This window comes from Carcharodon carcharias, chromosome 1, assembly GCF_017639515.1.
Source record: "Carcharodon carcharias isolate sCarCar2 chromosome 1, sCarCar2.pri, whole genome shotgun sequence".
NCBI classification, from domain to species: Eukaryota; Metazoa; Chordata; class Chondrichthyes; order Lamniformes; family Lamnidae; genus Carcharodon; species Carcharodon carcharias.
In genome coordinates this window covers 235,882,529-235,905,830 of record NC_054467.1, presented here as the reverse complement: position 1 = coordinate 235,905,830, position 23,302 = coordinate 235,882,529, and the positions used below count along the sequence as shown (strand labels likewise).

General features: G+C 42.3%; 2 protein-coding genes across 7 annotated transcripts in view; one reads left to right on the top strand and one right to left on the bottom strand.

Annotated features, from left to right (window-relative positions):
• Positions 1-23,302, top strand: part of zmat1 (zinc finger matrin-type 1) — a 116,891-nt gene that overhangs the window by 74,385 nt on the left and 19,204 nt on the right. For 4 of the 6 annotated variants that reach the window (XM_041201553.1, XM_041201542.1, XM_041201564.1 and 1 more), the window contains 3 exons: positions 15,492-15,595; positions 16,882-16,986; positions 22,597-22,759. In XM_041201553.1, coding sequence (XP_041057487.1) covers positions 15,492-15,595; positions 16,882-16,986; positions 22,597-22,759 — 372 coding nt within the window. Of the gene's footprint in view, positions 1-3,190; positions 3,210-3,945; positions 4,047-15,491; positions 15,596-16,881; positions 16,987-22,596; positions 22,760-23,302 lie in introns of those variants that run through there. The other 2 variants (XM_041201584.1, XM_041201575.1) reach the window with 2 other exon arrangements.
• LOC121285238 (60S ribosomal protein L31-like) lies at positions 20,489-20,863 on the bottom strand. The gene has a single exon (XM_041201609.1). The coding sequence runs from the start codon at positions 20,861-20,863 to the stop codon at positions 20,489-20,491; it is 375 nt and encodes a 124-aa protein (XP_041057543.1).

The following is a 23,302-nucleotide window of genomic DNA, read 5'->3' as shown; positions in this document are numbered from 1 at the left end:
CTGTAAATGACCATGCTGTTTCTCTCGCACTCTTTCCCTGTAAATGACCATGCTGTTTCTCTCGCACTCTCTCCAGTAAATGACCATGCTGTTTCTCTCGCATTCTCTCCCTGTAAATGACCATGCTGTTTCTCTCGCACTCTCTCCCTGTGAGTGTTTCCAGCATTATCCATTTCTATTTCAGATCTCCAGCATCTACAGTATTTTGCTTTTGTGAGAATGTTTTTGTGAGAATGAAGGTTGTTGTTCCTCAGTAGACAGTATCTTCTCCTCTGAATCAGAGGTTGTAGGTTCAATCCCACTCCAAGATCTAAACTAACAGGATGGTGCAGGATTGAAGAAATGTTAGATTTTTGTAGGTGCCATCCTTCAGGATGGACCTGGTATGTTAAGAATTTGAGAAGTTTCTGATGGATAATGTAAGATGCGAATTTAGATGCAAGTCCTCATTAGTAACTGCAGTTTGAAAAATGTATTAATGGGAAAAAGCTTAAAGAAAAAGAGAATATTATTTTTATATGTTATATAATCTTTTAGAAATTGTTAGTGGTCTGATGGTTCCTGTTCTAACTAAACTGACCTAGCTCTTCTGACGCCCAACTGGATAAAAGTACTGTTTGGGGTTATAGGCGATATAGCCCACAGGTTTTGATCCTAACTTGGTGCTCTTTTAGCTGATTAACAGAGGCAGCAATGGGTAGCTTAGGTTCAGTTTTCTAACAGTTACCACGAGGGGCTGCTGTTGTTAATGAACTTCGTGTGTTGAAAGGCTGAAAGCTGCCACATTTATCCTAAGTGCATTCAGTACGTGTTTGAATCTGCGCCAGTGTAAAATCATATCTAATTGAATCTACGTTATGGCAACATCGGTTCAGCACCTGTGATTCTAGTCAGTTATGCAATGCATGTGAGATTGGATTGCAGCCAATTTCACAACCAGTCAACTTGCAAAGTGTATACAAAGCAGGCTACAACTTCCACTCACCTAAGTTTTAATAAAGTGATAGTCTTTACATGTAGTTAAATGCAGGGGATACAGCTTTAAAGTCTTAAATCAAAAAACACAAACCTCAAAAACTGAATATATTGGAATTGCATGGCAAATCTATCAGCCTCTGAAAAGAGAAAATGTTAGCATTTCAAATAGTCCACCTAAAACCGAGACTGACACTGCTTATGAAACCATGCACCAGCATCAGTCAGTGCCTTTGAAAAGAGGGAATAGAGAAGGAAAACTAGGGGGAATTGGGAATTGAAGTCTGCAACAAAGTGAATCCATCCAGAACCTGAAAGCACATTGAGCCTTCTGTGTTTTTCCTAGCCAAAACCTCCATTCCTGGATCCAAAGTGTACATTTTAAGTTAATGGCTTGGATGGGAAGGCAGTGGCATAGTGCTATTGTCACTAGACTGGTATTCCAGAGACCCAGGGTAATGCTCTGGGGACCCGGGCTTGAAACCCATCACGGCAGATGGTGAAATTTGAATTAAATAAAAATATGATAATGACCACAAAACCATTGTCGTAAAGACCATTCACTAATGTCCTTTTAGGGAAGGAAATCTGCTGTCTTTACCTGGTCTACATGTGACTACAGACCCATGCCAATGTGGATGACTACTAAAATGACATCAGCAGCAAAGACCTGGAAATTTTGTGTTGTCAGGTTAGGCAATAGATAGCCAATGAACATAATTATCTACCAATATAAAAGCAAAATACTGTGGATGCTGAAAAAATGAATAAAAACAGATTGTGCTGGAAATACTCAGCAGGTCTGGCAGCATCTGTAGGGACAGAAGCATAGTTATTGTTCAAGTCAAATATGACTCTTGTTCAGAACTGAAAGAAGGTAGAAGTGTGATGGGTTTTATTCCATTGCAAGAGGGAAGAAAAACAGAAATAGGGCTGAGGGTGGGGAGAGATTAAATGACAAAGGTGTCATGAAACAAAAGGCAACGGGAGTGGTAATGGTTGTAGTAAAGAACAAAACAATGTCCAGAGTAAGTGTGAATGGCAGAATAATGAATGGATCTGTCTGAAAGCAAAAGCATGAAAAACAAAATTCAGACCGGCATATGGCCAAAAAAAAAACAGAATCAAAATGGGGGACAGAGTCATGGTATGAAATTGTTTAACACAATGCTGAGTCCAGAAGACTGTAAAATGTCTAATCAGAAGATGAGGTGCCGTTCCCCAAGCTTGTGGTGAGCTTCGCTGGAATACTGTAGCAGGCCAAGGACAGGAATATGTGTGTGAGAGCAACATGGTGAATTAAAATGGCCAGCAAACCAGAAGCTTGGGGTCATGCTTGTGCACTGAGTCTTGGTGTCCCGCAGAGTAGTCACCCAGTCTGCCTTTGGTCTTCCTAATGTAGAGGAGACCACATTATGAGCAGCAAATACAGTAGACTAAACTAAAAGAAGTACAAGTAAGTCACTGCTTTATCTGGAAGGAGTGTTTGGGGCCTTGGGCATTGAGAGAGGAGGTAAAGGAGTTGGTGTTGTACCTCCTGTAATTGCATGAGACGGTGCCGTAGGAAGGGGACTAGGTATGACAGAGGAGTGGACCAGGCTGTTGCAGACAGAATGCTGACAGGGGAGGGGAAGATGTGTTTGGTGGTGGCATCACGCTGGAGGTGGCAGAAATGGTGGAGGATGATCCTTTGAATGTAGAGGCTGGCGGAGTGGAAAGTGAGGGCAAGGGGAATATCATGGTTCTGGGAGGGAGGGAAAAGGATGAGGGCAGAAGTTCAGGAAATGTATTGGACATTGTCAATCATACTGGGGGTGGGGGGGAATCCTCAGTTGAAAAAGGAAGACATATCAAGCACCATTGTGGAAGGTTGCATCATCAGAACAGATGCAACAGCGACAGAGAGCCTGGGAGAATAGAATGGGGTCCTTACAGGAGGCAGGATTTGTGGAAGTGTAGTCGAGGTAGCTGTGGGAGTCGGTGGGCTTATAATGAATATTGGTAGACAGCCTATCCCCAAAAAAGGAGACAGAAGCTCAAGGAAGGGAAGGAAAGTGTCAAAGATGGACCACATGAAGGTAAGAGAAGGGTGGAAATTGGAAGCAAAGTTGATGGAAGTTTTTGCGTTCTAGGCAAGATATACCAGAAAAAGACTTGGAGAGGAGGCCTGAACAGAACTTGAAGATGGAATGTTCCACATACCTCACAAAAAGACAGGTTTAAGTAGGACACATGTGGGTATCCATAGCACTTTTTATTTGGAGAAAGTCAGACAAGTTAAAGAAGAAATTGTTCAATGAGAGAACAACTTCAACAAGACGAAGGAGGGTGGTGGTGGATGGGGATTGTTCACACCTCCTTTCAAGGAAGAAGTGCAGAGCTCTCAGGCTGTTCTGGTGGGGAATGGCAGTGTCGAGAGATTGTATGTCCATAGTGAAGAGGAGGTGGTCAGGGCCAGGAAATTGGTGAAGAGTCACAGATGTAGGTGGAAAGAGATTGGGCAAGGCGAGAGTAAATAGTCAAGATAGGAAGAAATAAGATCAGTGGGGCAGGAAAAGGCTGAAACAATGGGTCTACCAGGACAGTCTTTTGGGAAGGTGATTGAAGTGGGCTGTTTGGGGTTAGGGAATTATGAGGTGGAAAGGTGGGAGGGAAGATCTCCAGAGTTGAAGAAGTCAGTGACAGCCTTGAAAACAATGGCTTGATGTTTGGTGGTGGGGTCATGGTTCAGGGAGAGGGAGGAAGAAGTGTTTGAGAGTTGGCACTCAGCCTGTGCAAAATAGAGGTTGCAACACCAGACAATTACAGCACTTGAGAGAATGGAATGCAGCAAGTTCAGAGGAAGACATATTAAAGTGAATGAGGGAAGCAAAGAAAGTAAGATGGCTGATGTCACAGCAGTAATTCTCATGAAAAGATCAAGAGTGGGTAATTGGTCAGAGGGTGGGATTTAGGTGGAGATGGGAGAAAGGGTCTGCTAGCCAGGAGCAGGCTCCTAGTCAAAAAAATGAGCTCTGAGGAGGACGTGATGGAAGAAGAGTTCAACATTGTGCCAAGCCCAATTCATTGAGGTGGGTAAATTGAGTTCTTTGCTAAGTGTAAATCATTCAGCGTTAGAGAGGGGAAGGTCAGAGGGTATTGTGAATACAAGGCAAGAGGGTGGGGTTAAAAAAAGGGATGGGATTAGAGGGAAGTTAAGTGGAAGAAAGATTTTGAGAGGCATTGGTATCCTTGAGTTGTTGAAGCTTACATTCCTTAACACCTGAAAGGAAGAGAAAACATTTTTTGTAAAAATGTCAGATGAGACAAAGGATGGAATGAAACTGTGGACCAGGACAGCTTTGAGGTAGCGATTGCTGTTCATTATTCTGTCATTCACACTCCCTCTGGACTAATGCCTTATTTCTGCACTGTAACCATTACCACTCCCTTTGCCTCTTGTTCCATGACATATTTGCCATTTAATCTCTCCCACCCTCTACCTTATCCCAGATCTTCCCTTTTGTTCCTCCTTCCCATCTCCCCTTCCAGCAACATAAAACTCGCAACATTTCTATCTTCAGTTTTGTTGAAAAAAGAGACATATTGAAGATTTTTGTCCTGCACTCATCAGGGCAGATTCACAAGAATACCAAATCTCAAAGGGAACAACAATTTAAACTGCATGAGAAGAGGGTGCAGTATAAACTGTTGTTCCCTTTGAGATTTACTATTCATGTGAATCTGCCCTGATGAGCCCAAGGCAAAAAACTTCGTCAGCATGTCTCTTTTTCAGCAGTACTCAAGTTCTGTACTATCAAATGACAATTTCTACCTTCCTTCAGTTCTGAAGAAGTCATATTCAACTCGAAATGTTAACTTTGTTTCTCTTTCCATAGAAACTGCCAGACCTGTTGAGTACTTCCAGCACTTTCCATTTTCATTTTAACTTCTAATATATTTATTTCATAAATTTGAAAATAATGATTTTCTTTGTTGAAAATTTCCTTCACCAAATACTGTGAGCTTTTACAAGTTAACACACAGTTGTGCAGTCCTGCACCCAAACCTTATTATTGTCTGAATTTGCAAACCATGTTCTGTGCAGGTCCCTGCAGTTGAATAATTTGTGCTTTAGTTTCTGTCAACAAAGGACACTATATTTGCAGTTGGTTAGCAGTGTAGCCTCCAGTGACATAAAATTTGTCATTTTATCCCTACCTTGATCCCAGAGCAATGCAAATTCCATGTCCTCACTTTTAATTTTCATTGACAAGAGTCTATTCATTGGAACATTGGACTTGGGAACAGGAGTCGGCCATTCAGCCCTTTGAGCCTGCCATTCAGCCCTTTGAGCCTGCTGCACCATTAAATAAGATCATGGCTGATCTGGTTATGTCTCAGCTCCACTTTGCCGCCTGCCCCCATAACCCTTGACTCCCTTGACTATCAAAAACCTGTCTAACTCTGTCTTGAATAATGACCCAGCCTCCAGTGCTTTCTGGGGAAGAGAATTCCACGTACTAACGACCCTTTGAGAGAAAGAAAATTCTCCACATCTCCATCTTAAATGGTAGACCTCTTGTTCTTAAACTGTGTCCCCTGGTTCTAGTCTGTCCCACAAGTGACCAGATGTCATTCTGTCAAATCCCCTCAGGATCTTATATGTTTCAATAAGATCACCTTTCAATCTACTGAACTCCAATAGGTATAGGTCCAGCCTGTTCAGCCTTTCTTCATAAGATACTTAAGATATTCACTTCTGAGTTTCTAAACACGTTTGTTGGCAGCAGCAGGAAATGTTCAGATTTCCCAGCAATAACTGGTAGGATTTGAATAGCAGAATTGAAAGTAGATAAGTCACTAAAGCAGAGAAATGTGAATTCGAATAAAATATGCTCACCTTAAAAGTGTATATCCCCCACCCCTGTCCTCCCCTTCCCTCACTCCTCCTATCTCCTGCCCCTTCCCACCCCAACCTTCCCTTGCCTCACCTCTCAACACCTCGCTTCTCCTCTCCACCTTCACTGACCCTCCCTTCTCCTCAAATTCCTGCCACTAGATGCCCCTACTCCTCCCTCTCCTCTCCCCCACTCCTCCTTTCCCTATCCCATTCCTGCTCAGGCTCTTTAGCCACACTTCGTCCCTGCCTCTGGCTTTTTCTTTCCTGTCCCTCTATGAGGCTGTGACCTTAGTTTTTGTAAAGAAAGATGCCAGGCCGAAATAAAAATAAAACAAAAACCTGACCTGATCCAACTTAAAACCCTGCTTCCGCATTAAACCACTCAGTGGTGCTTCCAACTCCGGCCATAATCTCCAATAAACCTCAGGCACCATATGAACCATGTGGATGTGGAGAGGATGTTTCCTCTTGTAGGAGACTCTAGAATGAGGGGGTCACTGTTTAAAAGTAAGGGGTCACCCATTTGAGACCAAGATGAGGAGAAATTTTTTCTCTGAGGGTTGTGAATCTTTGGAACTCCAAAGGTGGTGGAAGCAGAGTCCTTGAATATTTTTAAGGCAGAGGTAGATAGATTCTTGAGAAGCAAGGGGCAAAAGGTTACCAGAGGAAGGTGGGAATGTGGATTTGAGGTAGCAAAGAGATCAGCCCTGATCTTATTGAATGGTGGAGCAGGCTCGAGGGGCCAAGTGACCTACTCCTCCTAACTCGTATGTTTGTATATATGTGAATCAAGAACAGTGATCCCCATTGCCTGACTGTATCAGCTTTGACCTCATTTGCCTCATCTTGACTCCATCTTTCACTACAACGAATAAAGACAGACAGACTTGCATTTACATTGGGCTGGATGTTACGGCAGCAAATTGGATGGGCTACCCACCCCCCACGTCAGGTCAGCAATGCACCATCATCCCACCAGTCTCCAATAATACAGAAGGCAAGCAGGTGTCGGAATAGGAACATCAGCAGAAAATGCTGGAACAAGGATTATAAAGGGCTCCATCATCATTTGAGCAGATTTCAAAGATTCACTCTTCCTAAAAACAGACTCTCGCCATGAAAAAATGCTAACCAGAGTCTCACCCTCGCCCCTTTCAAGATTGAGACAGACACATTCCTCCACAAATGCAGCAAGCTGCTGAACTCAATCCCATCAATGCTCCCCCGCACACTCCCCAGACTCCTCTCTTTTTCCCCCCCCCACCACCCACCCTTATCCAACAAAGATTGTCAGGAGTGAGCTGTAGGCCCTTGGAATCTCACCGCCCTGGGCTGCCCTCCAGCTGCTCCGTGGCCAACCATTGGTTGCTGGCCACCTTCAATACCATCACGTCCATAGGAGATTGCCAGAGCTAGCACATCCACCAGCCCTTGACCTCTCATGGACAGTACATGCCCTTTCCCCTTCAAAAAAAGTGGGGATTGTCATGAATCTTCTGTGGAAAGTTCATGCTGTCATGTTTGTGCCCAACATGTACAATGTCAACATCCACCACGTTGCAGTGATCCTCACAAACTAAATGTTCTTTGAATTCAGACCCCCCTCAGGATCATCCAGTGCCATGCAGTGTAACATGTCTGTTTCATTCTGCCTTCTGCAAACAGCCCAGGCAATAGGCAACCCCACACTTTACATGTAGAGATATAGAGATTAAAGAGGAGGAGGTGCTTGCTGTCTTACAGCGAATACAGGTAGATAAATCCCCCGGGCCTGACATGATATTCCCTTGGACCTTGAGGGAGACTAGTGTAGAAATTGCAGGGGCTCTGGCAGAAATATTTAAAATGTTCTTAGCCACGGGTGAGGTGCCGGAGGATTGGAGGGTAGCTCATGTTGTTCTGTTGTTTAAAAAAGGCTCCAAGAGTAAACAAGGTAATTACAGACCAGTGAGCCTGACGTCAGTAGTAGGTAAATTATTGGAAGATGTTCTGAGAGATCGGATATATAATTATTTGGACAGCCAAGGGCTGATTAAGGATAGTCAGCATGGCTTTGTCCGTGGTAGGTCGTGTTTAACGAACCTTGTAGAGTTTTTCGAGGAGGTTACCAAGAAAGTAGATGAAGGAAAGGCTGTGGATGTTGTCTACATGGACTTTAGTAAGGCCTTTGACAAGGTACCGCATGGGAGGTTAGTTTAGAAGGTTCAGACACTTGGTATCCGTGGAGAGGTTGTAAACTGGATTCGAAGTTAGCTGTGTTGGAGAAGATAGAGTGGATGATTGCTTCTCAGACTGGAGGTCTGTGACTAGTGGTGTGCCTCAGGGATCTGTGTTGGGACCATTGTTGTTTGTTGTCTATATCAATGATTTGGATGATAATGTGGTAAATTGGATCAGCAAGTTTGCTGATGTCACTAAGATTGAAGGCGTTGTGGACAGCAAGGAAGGCTTTCAAAGCTTGCAGAGGGATCTGGACCAACTGGAAAAATGGGCCAGAAAATGGCAGATGGAATTTAATGAGGAAAAGTGTGAGGTGTTACATTTTGGAAAGTCAAACCAAGGTAGGACATACACAGTAACTGGTAGGGCACTGAGGAGTGCGGAGGAACAAAGGGATCTGGGAGTTCAGATACCTAATTCCCTGAAAGTGACGTCACAGGTATACAGGGTTATAAAGAAAGCTTTTGGCTTACTGGCCTTCATAAATCAAAGTATTGAGTATAGGAGTTGGGATGTTATGGTGAGGTTGTATAAGACATTGGTGAGGCCAACTTTGGAGAATTGTGTGCAGTTCTGGTCGCCTAACTACAGGAAGGATATCAGTTAGATTGAGAGAGTGCAGAGAAGATTTACTAGGATGTTGCCGGGTCTTAAGGAGTTGAGTTACAGGGAAAGATTAAACAGGTTAGGACTTTATTCCTTGAAGCGTAGAAGAATGAGGGGAGATTTGATAGAAGTTTACAAAATTATGAGGGTTATAGACAGAGTAAATGCGAGTAGGCTCTTTCCACTTAGATTAGGAGAGATAAATACGAGAGGACATGGCTTTAGGGTGAAAGGGGAAAGGTTCAGGGGGAACATTAGGGGGAACTTCTTCACTCAGAGAGTGGTGAGTGTGTGGAACGAGCTACCATCTGACATGGTAAATGCCGGCTCACTCTTAAGTTTTAAGAATAAATTGGATAGATAATGGATGGCAGAGGTCTGGAGGGTTATGGACTAGGTGCAGGTCAATGGGACTAGCGGAATAATATTTCGGCACAGACTAGAAGGGCCGAATGGCCTGTTTTCTGTGCTGTAGTGTTCTATGGTATCACACCTTCCCATCTAGGTCCTTCTGCCAAAAGATTAGACCCTTGCCTAACAGAGGTGATCATGCAACTCCTTAGGGCACTACAACCATGTCCTCTGGATGACCCCCACAGCTGCTGATTTCCACTGGCACCTTTATTCAGGCTTCTTTTGTTTGGTGGGGAGGGTCTCCTTTTGCCATCACTGGGCATAAGAAGATCCTGCTGCAGACTCATAGCCTGGAGGAGGACTCGCAGGGAATCATTGTCGAAATGTGGGGGCCACCCATGGCCTGAGCTCCTTCCATTTGGACTTGCAATTGCAGAAGGTGCTATGGAATGTAAACAGAAAGTAATGGAAGTACCCAGCAGGCCTGTCAGCATCTGTATTGAGACAAATGGAGTTACAAGGTTGAATCCGGCTCAGAATGCTATTTCTTCAGAAGGGACAGATTTGAGCAGATGTTTTTTTCTTCCCTGGCAAGTATCCTGAATGTAACACAGCTGGCACAATAGTCACCTGAATGGAACAAACTGCTCTCACCTGCTGCTGCTCCACTGCTTCAGTGTCAGCAATGACTACTGCCTTCATCCCAGACTGATTTCACCAAGGATGGATTTCTCCTGCAGCTGCCAACAACTCGATCGCAGCGTGCCCTTTAAATGGGTGACCAGGACTGACTTCGGGTTCACAGCCTAAGCCCCCTCCCATCGGACATGGAGAACCCCTTCACCATGCTATTTGGCCAGCTTTCCTGCCTGTTTGGCTTGATTGGATATGCCGTTGGGGGGGGGAAGGGGGGGTGGTTTGGGGGTGGGGTGGGAGTGAGTGGACCATGCATTTCACATTGCACATCCCTTACCCCACCAAAGCTGTAAAATCCAGCTCATAGTGTTTTTCATGACCTCAGGACACCCCACAGCTTTTCACAATACATGGAGTACTCTTGAAGTGTAGTGACTTTTGTAACATAGGAAACGTGGCAGCCAATTTGTGCATAGCAAGTTCCTGCAAACAGCAATGTGTTAGTGATCAGATGATTTTTTTTTCAGTGATGTTGGTAGAGGGATAAATGTTGTCCAGGTCACCTGTTCTTCTTCAAAATGGTGTCCTGGGGTCTTTTATGTCCACTTAAGCAGGCAGATAAGGCATTGGTTTAATCTCTCATCTGTAATGCAGCATCTTCAACGGCGCAACAATTGCTTATTACTATACTGGAGAGTAGCACCTCCAGTGCTCAAATCTGGAATGTGATGAGTGCAGCTTTTGTTTAAACAAAATACAAGTGCCAGTGTTTTTTGGGTGAGATTTATCTGATTTATCTATTGGTCTATCATAATCCATGAGGAACTTCTGGCATTTATGTGTTGTCAGATAAGTACTGAATATACTCCCCAAACGTGGGGAATTTATGGGAGGTTGTGTGGGTTTCAGGGTAGTGAGATACCATAAAGCATGAGTATGAACTTTGAATGGAAACCTTGTGTTCTTATGATATGTAGCAATAGAGGTTTCTTAATAATTTTTGTGTTTCTATTGGCATAGTGTCCCAGATGTCAGTGTAGCTTGTGCTTATTTATTAAATGATTAAGACCCTTGTCATGAGGATGTGCTTTTTGAAGATATGATTTCTGATTTTTTCACTGGCTGAATTTTAAACTGGAACCCTATGCAAACAATTGTGTTTTTTTTAAAAAAAAAGAAACAGCCCAGACAGGCCAAGCTGCTACAAAACACAATTTTGCATTCCAAAAAGTTGAATGAAGACTGACAATCTACCCCCAGGGGAGCATGAAAGACCCCATCTCCTGACTTCACGTCATGCCGAGACTTTGCAAATGTTTCTGAGATGAGACATCAAAATTCAGTTACCTGTTCAGAAACAATAACTGCAGCAGACATGAACTAATGAAGCCCCTCTGGAATATATGACCAGCAAGATATTTCAAGGGAACCCCTGTCAAGCAGGATGGAGGAAGAAGCGAAAAGGACAATGCTGTACTGAAACAGGCTGTTGGAGCTGTGTGGCTTCTCTCTCTCTCTCTTTCTCTCTCTGCAAGTACTGCGCTCAGTTTGTAAAGTGATCACCTGAGAAGAAAATGACTGTGAACTGAGATATTTTACAATGTGGAAATATGCTCGATACGACTGCATCCAGGAGAACAACTAAGCTGAATGGCCACAACGCTGAATCACCACATCGAGACCAATCAAGGAACAGCTAACCATGTGCTCCACTTTTTCTTTCGTGGACTAAAGAATCCTTGTAAACCTATCCTTTTGCTTCGCTATCTGAATTTTTTGTGTGTGGGCCCACGATTTTTAAGAAATTTTTTAGTTCAGAAATAGTTTCAATAAACTTACCCCATTCTTTGTTTAACCTAAGAAAACTTATTTGAGTAATTCTCTACAACCTCAACATGTAACATGGGACACTTCTAGAATTGGCAAAACATATACTCTCTAAATTCCTTTTTAAAAACCCCGTTGTGGTTAAATAAGATCTTTAACATCTGCCGGAACAGACAATCTCAATTTACTGTTTCATGGAAAGGACAGCACAGTGAAAATACAGCATTGAGGTGCTACACTCAAGTATCTTCCTAGATTTACCCTCTGAGATCGCTGTGCTTCGCCAAATCTGTTCTCTTCCCGATTTTAATAGTTTCCACATTAGTAGCCCAGCCTTCAGTTGCATAGGCCCTAAACTCTGGAATACAGTCGCTATACCTATCACCCCTCTGCCTCACTTCCCTCTTCTAAACCTATGTCTTTGACCAAGCTTTAGATCATCTTTCCCAATACCTCTTTATGTGGCTCAGTGTCAAACTCTGTTTGATAATGCTCCTGTGAAGCACCTTGGGACATTTTATAAATGCAAGTTTTTGTTTGTGCTCAGTGGGAAAGAGGCTGGACCCACAACTCTCTCTCTCTCAGATGTGAATACTATCAACTGAACCCAAACCAACTCATTAGGCAAGGATTAATGTTAGAATTAATAACCCTTTGACCTTTTGTTTTTGACATCTTTTGCAATCTCTCCTTTGCCTCGACCTATCGCTGGCCTTCTCTCCAGCTTCACCTGTTCCAACCTCACTTAAACAGTATGTTTTTCACTACATTTCTACTTCCCTTTAGCTCTGGAGAAAAGCCATACGGACTCAAAATGTTAAACTCTGTCTTTGTCTCCACAGATACTGTCAGACCTGCTGAGTTTTTCCAGCATTTTTTGTTTTTGTTTCAGATTTCCAGTATCTGCAGTATTTTGCCTTTATTTTAATGTTAGAATTGTTAATCTTAGAATTTTAGGCTTTTGACAAGGCAGAAGCACATGAAATGACTTTCAAAGGCATCTCAAAACAGGGGCAATTTTCCTTGACCTCAATGCAGCGTACGATACAGTCTGGCACATTGGCTTATTCATCAAAATGTCAAGAGGCCTCCATCCCTTGGTTACTGACACCTGTTCAGGGTGCATTTGGGTGACAAGACTAGTGCCTGGAGGAAACAGCTGAATGGGCTACCCCAGGGGTCTGTCCTAGCCCTAACCCTGCTCAGCTTATACATCAAAGACCTTCTCCAACCCAGTCCCGGAAGTTTATTTGTACAGATGACATCTGTACATATGCTCTATGTGGCACACAGGCTCAAACTTTATTTGAGCTGGAAGATGCTTTAAATGATACTGCAAAGCTGGCTGACGACTGCAAGACATGGTGCTTACAACCGAGCACCAGTAAAATAGTATCTAGCAGTCTCCATCTTCACAATGCCAGTGCTAAGAGGGAACTGGACAACACCCTGGAAGGCCAGAGACTGAAGCACAATCCACACCCTGTTTATTTAGGCGTCACTCTTGTCAGAAACCATACGTACCAACAGCACCTCATCAATACTGCAGAAAAAATTAAAATCCACAACAAGCTCCTCAGTAAACTGGCTGGTACCCTATGGGGATCACAGGTGAAGACCCTAAGGACCTCTGCTTTTTCCATCACGTACTCAACTGCAGAATACTGAGCCCCAGTATGGTACCAGCCTGCCCACACCAAATTTAATTGATGTGCAACTCACTTCAACAATGTGTGTCATCACAGGTACTCTCTGACCAACTCACCTCCCCCTCACTCCCAGTCCTGAGCAACATTGTCTCCCCCGCCCTTCAATCAGGAGGCTAATTGCAACAGGCAAGCCAATGGAGAAAGTTTACTCGAACCCAACCCTTAGTCAGTGACCTCCTCAGCCCGCCAGCAGTGCACCTTCCCTCACGCCACCCCATACGGTTAAGCCCAGCATGCCAAGGAGTAACAGCTGAGGACCCATGACAGGACTATTGGCAGGAGAAAACATCCACCAGATTCTCTCATCATAGATGCTATGTTCTTCCACCCGGCTTTGATCTCCCATGGCGACAGTGGGCCTTTTAAAATCATTTCTGGACTGGCCAAGGCCTTTGTGCAGCCATCCAACATCAGTGGGGTTACAAGACCATCCAGGCTGCAGCTGTGATACAGCCCAAACAATGATTAACATTGTCCAGAAGTGCCCACCATCTAAACATGAAGGCAGGCTTAAAGAATTCCACCTAGCCACTGACAAGACTATTGCTTGGCTCCGTGACTCTGCACACGCTAAATGAATAATGTTAGAATTAATTTTATTGAATGCTACAGGGGAATAGCATAGCTTAAGGGAAATTTTATCCTTCAATGTCGCTGGGTCAAAATCCTGGAACTCCGTCCCTAACAGTACTGTGGGTGTGCCTACACTACACGGACTGCAGCAGTTCAAGAAGGCAGCTCACCACCACCTTCTCAAGGACAGGGATGGGCAGTAAATGCTGGCCTACCCTGCGGTACGCACATCCCATGAATGAATAAAAACATATGAGTTTATGCATCTACGTTGTCTCCTGAGACATCTGTAAGTTATACCATCAGGCTATCCTCATCAATGTTGGTGATAAGTATTTACCAACAGCAAACACAAACTTATACTATGTAGCTGCATAATAAATAACTGCTGAATAAAAAAACAAACTTGCAATGCTCTTTAAATTGCATCGTGCGATCTTCAATCATTGCACCACAGACAATGAGTTTTGTTTGATAACATGCAATGAAATGCCTCGGATGTTTTACTATGTTAAAGACGCTATATAAATGGCATTTTTGTTGTTGTTTCCCCTAGCGATTTACCTACAGCAAAATGTTAGTGCTCAGTAACTAGTAAAGCATTTTAAATGCTCCTTCATAACCGTATTATGCATTGAAAATGTGGATTAAGTGCTATAGGCCAGACTGGTATTCAGGTAATCTATCATGAAAATGGTGTAATCTGCTTTCTTTGACTAGATTCTGGGGATGTTACTTGCAAAGATAGTCATCAATAAATCCAAAAAGGAATTCAGGAGAAACTTCTTTACTGAGATAATGTTTGAAATGTGGAACTTGTTACCAAATGGAATGGTTGAGGTAGATGCACCTGAGGGCCAGCTAGGTGAATACATGAGAGAGAAAGGAATAGAAGGATATACAGATATGGTTATATGAAGTAGAGTGGGAGGAGGCTCGAGTGGATCATCAACACGAGCATATCAAGGCTAGCCGGGCTGAAGTACCTGATTCTGTGCTGTAAACTCTGTGTAAGAGGGAGAGCATCAAACTTTATACAAGGTTTTATTTTATTTTATTTTATTTCATTTCTAATCCAAGAAAAAAACTCTGCACATCATGTAAAACAAAAGCACAATGTTTGAAATATGAAATAAAAATTTGAAAATAAAATGCTTGAAATGCATCTGTTGGGGAAACGCCAGCTTCCAGTGGGACATTTCATCAGACCAGGTAATAGTTGAGACAGAGTTCCACTTGAAATGTTCACTCTGCTCCTGACACTGACTGAACTGATATATATTTCCAACATTTTCTCTCCTTATTTCTGTACAGCATTCATTGCTTCATGAGCAGAAAGCCAAAAAAAACTTTTAATTCTCAGAATGTGCTCTTAAATCTTAGTGAAATACAGGAGTTTTTAGTAGTTACCTGATTTTGTATGAAATCTGTTCGGATATTTTTAACCAAAAAAAAAATTTAACCAGGGCAATAATTTTTGGCCTGCCTCTGAGGTGAGCACTTTACAGATGACCATCTGCTCCTAATTCCAAGTCGATTTTTTTAGACCTAAAATTCCCATTTGGCTATGTTGTATGCACTGCTTAACTTCAGTTATTGGAAAATTTAAGTATTTTCTCTATTGTAAAGAAATTACTTTGAATTGGTCAGAGTGATAGATGTATCGATTTCAACATGCCGCCACTGATATATTGAAATCTTCTTTTCAGACAAAATGGGAGGTCACAATGACTGCGAACTTTTCATGGATAACTACTGCAGGGTTTGCTGTGCCATGCTGATCTCAGAAGTCCAAAGGACCACACATTATGAGGTAGCTTATAGGTTTTGAATAATAAACATGTATTAACAACATATGCAACACGTATTTTGTTTTCATTCACTAGAATAGTTGAAGAAACTTTTGAAGATCCCTTTATAATCAAATCTCATTTGGTAAGGTGCCCTCCCTGGTCACCTGAAGCTCCCAGTTTAAATGGATGTGCCATTCATTCAAATTTTGCTGTTAAAACTTGACGTTCTTCAAATATCATTTATGTCGCAGACAGCTAAACAATTATTTATTTTCTGTGTAACTTAAATGCTAACTCATTGAAAAATTGTTTCATTTTCATTGTGATCTTATGAAGCATATTTCCATTGAGGTGTTGTAAAAATATTCACTCCCTGCCCTGCCAATGTATGCCTTGTGCAGTTAATCAGAAGGTAAAATAGCAGTTAAAACCCATGGTGTAGAGATCCTGCTTTGGGCAGATTTGAGAAATTGTGCCGAAATTCCACTTGAAGTTGCACAGGTTAGGTTGCAGTTCAAAATTCATTCTCAAAATCACAAATGTAAAATCTTTCATGAACCAGTGCAATAGAATGTAATGGTTTATTTTTCTTTCCATTAAACGTATTTTTTGTGTTAAGAGTGGGTAACCTTTTGAAGTTTTAATAAACAGCTGAAAATGGGTTTTTCAACAAAAAAGCACGTTTCATAAACATGTCCAATCCTCCATCTGGGAACAATCAGATTTAAAATCACTGAAACTGACCTTAAAAGCTACATTGAACTATGCAATATTTTCATTGGAGCAGCGAAACAACTATCATAAAAATACCTGGAAAAACTCAGTAGTGAAACAATTAGTTAGTCTCTTAGTAAATTAAATATTTTTGATGCGAAAAGTCTTTTAAAAGTGCCTCCTGGTGCCTGTGTGCCTAAGAAAATGAGCAAATCGGAAGAGCCTTCCCAAACTAGTGGAATAGGTAGAATCTCTCCACTTCAACCCAGGGACTTGACCAGTTTTGTGGGATGAACCTGATCTGAATGAATTGAACCAATGAAAAGCATGAACATGAGCAATTCTGAGCATGATTCACATTTAAAATTCCTCTATCTTTTGTGTTGGTTCGGCTGATTAACCTGGAATCTGAGTGCCAGTGTGGCGATAACAAAGGGAAACTCTGTATCCATGTATTGTGCTATGGCAGCCTTCTCCCCTCTGCTTCCCACTTCTCCCTGCCTCACCTTTGCCCCTTTAGTCATGGCTGCTTCTTTCTGTTTAAAGATAATTGACAATTTTAAACCCCCTCTCTGTGCGTTTTGTTTTAAAGAGCAAAAAACATGCCAACAAAGTGCGGTTTTATTTTCAAATGCATAAAGAAGAAGGAACACCATCAAAAAAAATCAAAACGGAGAATGTTGCAGTTGGTTTTCAGGTGGGTATTTTTATATTGTTGGAGATCTTTCTCAGAACTGAAATTGCAGTTGAGCTGGACAAGTATTTACAGCAATGCTAAACTGTTATCAAACACTTGCTAAAACCCCAGCTGGACCATTGTCTCCACTCCTGGGCATCACATTTTAGGAAGGACATCAAAGCTTTGGAGAGGGTGCAAAGCAGATTTTTAAAAATGGTACCAGGGATGAGGGGCATCAGTTATCTGCAGAGACTAGAGGAACTGGAGTTGTTCTCCAAGGAGCAGGAGAGATAAGAATAGATTTGATGCAAAGTGTTCAAAACCATAAAGGGTTTTGATAGAGTAAATAAGGAGAAAATGTTTCCAGTGGCAGAACGGTCGGTGACCAAAGGACAATGATTTAAAATAATTAATGAAGAACCAAAGACAACATAAAAATATTTTTACACAATGACTTGCTATGATCTGGAATATGCCACCTGAAAGAAAGGCATGAACAAATTCAGTAGTAATTTGGAGAGTTCTGGGGAGAGACTCAGGGAGAGGAACTAGTTGGTTAGCTCTTTCAAAAAGGAATGATGGGTCAAAGAGCCTAATTCTGTGCTGTACCATTCTATAATTATATAATGGTGGTTGAGTTTTATCAATGCCAGTGCATCATCCAATTTTTGAGGACCAGCTCATAGGTCATATTTTTTTCTACTTTGAATATATTGCTATAATACTGCATGGCAAATTACTGTTGGAAACACTTGCTGTACTGAAACAGTCAAAAATTTTATTGGCTCAAGCTGTGCTGTGATTAATCTGGACCAACAGAACATTTCCTTGGAAACCAAGGGCTTGATTTTTAGGCCTGATGGAGGCGAGTACAGAGTTGGGTGGGCATGGAATATCGTGCCAATTTACCAGCACCTTCCCGCACCTGGGGCATTTTCCAAAAGGCAGATGGAGGCATGGCTATCCACCCACAAGAGGTGGGTAGCCAATTGAGGCTCTCTGAAGGCCTATTATTGGAGCCTAACTGGAGTTTTCCAGTCAGCCTGCAGATCCCCTGAGGCGTCAGGACTAGGCCAGCTGCCTGAAGGCAGTGTCCTAGTGGCAGACCAGGAGAAAGGGCAGCACTCCAGACAGGCTTCAAGGTCATCCCCACCTGACTAGTTTCAGGTGCACCTGCAGCCTGCTTCTTTGGAGAAGTTTCCCCTCCATAACAGTGGCCTGACTACTATAGCCATTTTTATTTTAAAGCTTAAGATGCCTCCATCTTCAGGTGCCCTCTCTCTCGCCTGAAAAAGCAGCCAGTGCTGAAGGGTCTCCTATTGGCCTCCAGATTTCAGAACATACTCGCCTCCTTAATTAGACGGTGTGCGCACCCGCTGGTCACTAATTGTCCAACTCGGAGAATCACTGCCAGGTGACTGCTTCCCTCACAGTGTGGAGTTTTGACCTCCATTTGACCCTGACATCCCAATATCCTGCCCCAGGTTTAGTTGTGTTCCTGTAATACCTTAAACTGCTATTGTATGGTGCTGCAATGGACATTTAATTTGCAATAAACTCAGTTACTTTAATTTTTTTATTCTCACCACTTGACATTGAGCAGAGGTTGAGGATTCTGGTTGGTTTCTGTAAAACATCTACCACTGGTTGAAATATTCCTTTTAATTGCTCCATTTTCAACACAGTAATTATGTTGATGGTACTCTACCATTTCTATCAAGTTAGGGAACCAGTTTGGTACATTGAAGAGCATAGAAGAGCATTCCAGGACCAGCACCAAGTGTTGTTAAAATGAGGTGCCAACCTGGTGAAGCTGCAGCACTGGGCTACATGCATGCAGAACAGTGTAGACAAAGCTAAGCAATTACACAACCAATGGATCATAAGACATGAAATCAGTACATGAGTAAATCATACAGACAGTCAAGCCTGCTCCGCCATGCAATACGATCATTGCTGATCTTGGACTTTAACCTTACTTTCCTGCCCACTCCCCACATTCCTTGATTCCCTGAGAGTCCAAAAATCTCTCTATCCCAGCCTGAAATTTATTTAACAATGGAGCTTCCACAACCCTCAATGGTAAAGAATTCCAAAGACTTTGAGTGAAGAAATTTCTCATTCAGTCCTAAATGATTGACCCCTTATCCTGAGACTGTGCCCCCATGTTCAGATTCCCAAACAGCAGGTGAGGTGAGAATGACTGCCCTTGACATCAAGGCCACATTTGACCGAGATGTGGCATCAAGGAGCCCTAGCAAAATTGGAGTCAATGGGAATCAGGGGGAAAGCTCTCTACTGGTTGGAGTCAAACCTATCACAAAGGAAGATGTTTGTGCTCAGTCACCTCAGTCCCAGGACATCACTGCAGGAGTCCATCAAGGTAGTGCCCTCGGCCCAACCATCTTCAGCTGCTTCATCAATGACCTTCCTTCCATCATAAGGTCAGAGGTGGGGATGTTCGCTGATGATTGCACAATGTTCAGCACCATTTGCGACTCCTCAGATACTGAAGCAGTCCATGTCCAAATGCAGCAAGACCTGGACAATATCCAGGCTTGAGCTGACAAGTGGCAAGTAACATTTGCGCCACACAAGTGCCAGGCAATGACCATCTCCAACAAGAGAGAATCTAACCATCGCCCCATGATGTTCAATGACATTACCATCACTGAATCCCCACTATCAACATCCTGTGGGTTACCATTGACCAGAAACTGAACTGGACTAGCCATATAAATACAGTGGCTACAAGAACAGGTCAGAGGCTCGGAATCCTACGGCAAGTAACTCGCCCCCTGACTCCCCAAAACCGGTCCACAATCCATTAGGCACAAGCGAGGAGTGTGATGGAATACTCCCCACTTGCCTTTATGAGTGCAGCTCCCACAACGCTCAAGAAGCTTGACACAGTCCAGGACAAAGCAGCCACTTGATTGGCGTCACATCCACAAACATTCACTTCCTCGACCACCGATGCACAGTAGCAACAGTGTGTACCATCTACAAGATGCACTGCAGGAATCCACCAAGGCTCCTTAGCAGCACCTCCCAAACCCATGACCGCTACCATCTAGTAGGACAAGGGCAGCAGGTAGATGGGAACACCACCATCTGGAAATTCCTCTGCAAGTCACTCACCATCCTGACTTGGAAATGTATTGCAGTTCCTTCACTGTCACTGAGTCAAAATCCTGGAACCTGTGGCAACATGAATTATATGGATCTTATATCCATGTATAAGTGCTAATTAGCTTTCCTTAAACCCCTAACTCCGTTCTATCTTTGAAATTAAATAGACAATGTATAACTGTTTATAAAACCTGACATTCCTAACACCTCCCGGTGAGACTTGGAGACGAACAGTCTATCCGCAGTCATCACAGATGCCCTTGCCATTGTCTACAGGAGTGAATATCCCACATCACCCTCCCAGTAAAACAACCTTGGGCCCCTTTAACAACCAAGCTTGTTTTTCTTTTCACTTTTCGCAGTTTATTTTTAACAAAACATTTACAATTTAGTTTTCATCAACGTTAACTGTCTGCAGACCTTTGTAGGATGTGACAGGAACATAAGTTACCAATGTGTAGAGTTTGTTAGGAGAGTCCTCATCCTTATTGCGTTTTCTGGATAAACACACACTAATACGATATGGAACATTCCTTACACCTTTAGCCCAAACAGCCTTGTTCAGACGAGTAGCAATGCAGACATCTGGAGTACCTATCTCCTTCATGGCAAATTTATGCATCTCCTTAATGGCATGAGGAGCGTGTCTCTTAAAACCCACACTATGGATATGCTTGTGCACATTTATTGTATATTCCCTGGCAACCACCACGTTGATGGCAGAATGGCCCTTTTTCTCTCCACCTTTCTTAGCAGGAGCCATCTAGTCGGATAAATGTCAGAAAGATTTGTTGTTGAACACAACTCAAAACAAGTCACATGGCTTCCTTCATTGTTCCATTTTATTTTAAATTAAAGAGACAGTGCCAAGACACAATCTTAGAAGGCTGAAAAATGACAAAATGTCTTTTATTCAGCAATAAAATAAATACTCATTAAAGCACTATCGGTATCAAGAATAAGGCAAATTTGCCATTCAGATATCAGAGCAAACAAAAGGGGAGCAGGGGTGGATGGAGTGAAGAGATGCACCATCTGACCTGTGTTATTAAAAGATCGTCAATTGTCACTGATAAAGCTAATTCAGAGCAGATACTTTTTTGAATTAGGAAAGTTACAGGTTAATTTTGTGACTGGTTTAAAAAGCTGATTGCTTTCAAAATGTGCTGCATTATCGAGGATGAGCCATTTCTTTTTTTTTACAAGTTCATCATCTAATATTGGTTTTTTTCTTGCACTGTTTTGGGGATGTCTCCTTTTTGCAATGCATTTTATGACAGTTGACACTATAACAGGAAATAAGCAGTAGGAAGCTCAGCACAGAATTTTTGTTCTCTTAAAAAAAGCTGAATGTTAATATTTTTATTCGGTCAGTCCTGCATATGGTTCCTCACTGTTGTATTGCCTAGAAAGCCAGTGGTGTTTCTTGAAGGTGAAATTGGATGGTGTTACATGCTGTGCTTTTTTCACAGTGCTGTACCTTGTTCATAAAAGTAGAGAATCATAGAACCCTGCAGCGCACAAGGAGGCCATTCAGCCCATTATGCCTGTGCTGACCCTTGAAAGAGGTATCCAGTTTGTTTGTCCCACTTCCCTCTTTCCCCATACATTGTTTTTCCTTTACGAGTACAGATCTAATTCCATTTTGAAAATTACTATTGAATCTGCTTCCACCACTTTTTCAAGTTTGTAATTCAGAATTGTGCCAAAAAAAATCCTATTACATTAAATGGAGCTGTGTGGCTCAAAATAACATCAACAGTGTAGAGTTCAATCCCCATTCCAGCTAAGGTAGACTTCAGGCCTGCCTCCTCGCCCTGCCCCATAGTTCAGTGACCCTCAGATAATCGAAGATGCTACCTGGCAAAGAAGATTACGTTAAACAGTACAAAATTATCTGGCTAACTACATTATTGAAATATCTTTCAGTTTGCACTGGTCTTAGAAGAAAATATTTTTTTCTCCCAAGTGTGGAAGAATTCCCCAGCAAAGAAGCAAACTTCACCCACTCTCATCACTGGGTCTAAAAATTGTGGCTTTGACTACCATACTAAGCTCATAATCTAATCAATAGGGAAGTACTAAATGGAGACTATATTGAAGTTTCATCTGACTGTTCAGCTGTGCTTTAAACATCCTGTACCATTATTTGAAGAGGAATACTAAATTCTACTGGTGTCCTAACCAACATTCTTCCCTCTACCAAAAGCACATTAATTGGCAATTCATCTTGTTGCTAATTCTAGGATCTTCATGTGCAAAGTGCAACATTTCTTACTTAAGTTGCTGCACAGAGTTTCATTCTACGTGAAGCACTTTGGGACATTTTGGTTAGAAATGTTGAGGTGTTACAGAAATACTTGTCTTTCTTTATGAAAAAGATATATACTACTGTACAGTAAGGTATTCAAGGTGCAGAGTGTTGGCCAAATAACACAAATTATTATTGAGCAACTAGTATATTTGCTGAGTTTGTACCTGATGCTTGATTTGCAGGATGCTGGAACTGGAGAAGTGGACAAGAATAAATTTTGCACCCTGTGCAATATGGTTTTCACATCCCCGATAGTTGCTCAATCCCATTATCAAGGCAAGATTCATGCAAAGCGGCTCAAACAGCTTGTCGGAGAACAGTCGTGTGTCCCAGAGCCACAGACCGGTAGGATATGCTCTTCTGTGTTGTACTCAGTGTCTGATTTTGTCAGAATATTTGCTGGCCTCAGTCGAGTTGGCATATTGTGGCTCAAGAATAGCAGCTCAAACCATTGGTGCTGACTTCAGCTATCTGATTCTGACTCCAGTCTAGTTCATGAGATACACTCAATCTTACAACTTGCTCTTTTTTGCGTACATTTCTGTAGCCCCTTTCACAAAAAGATATATTACCTAAAAATGGTTTAAGCATTGTATTAGCCACTGTTTGGCAGTGTAGCTTGGGTTACAAAACCTAGAACAAACTTTACTAAAACAAACCTTCTACCTGTCTGAAATAGGATAGCTATTATGAGTATCCCTACTCATGAGATAGCTCTAACTTACAAATTATGTTAATATTCAGTCTAATCAATCTTTTGGGAGGTTGCATCTGTCATGCGCTTTCTTTAATTAGATCTGATAACATCCATTGAAACTGATTATTGTGCTTCTAAATATGCAACTAAGTTAATTTGTTTTTTTAACGAGTTGTTGATCACACTTGACA

Excerpts from the sequence above, each read along its gene's own strand:
- LOC121285238 (XM_041201609.1), bottom strand. The coding sequence starts at position 20,863 with ATGGCTCCTGCTAAGAAAGGTGGAGAGAAAAAGGGCCATTCTGCCATC.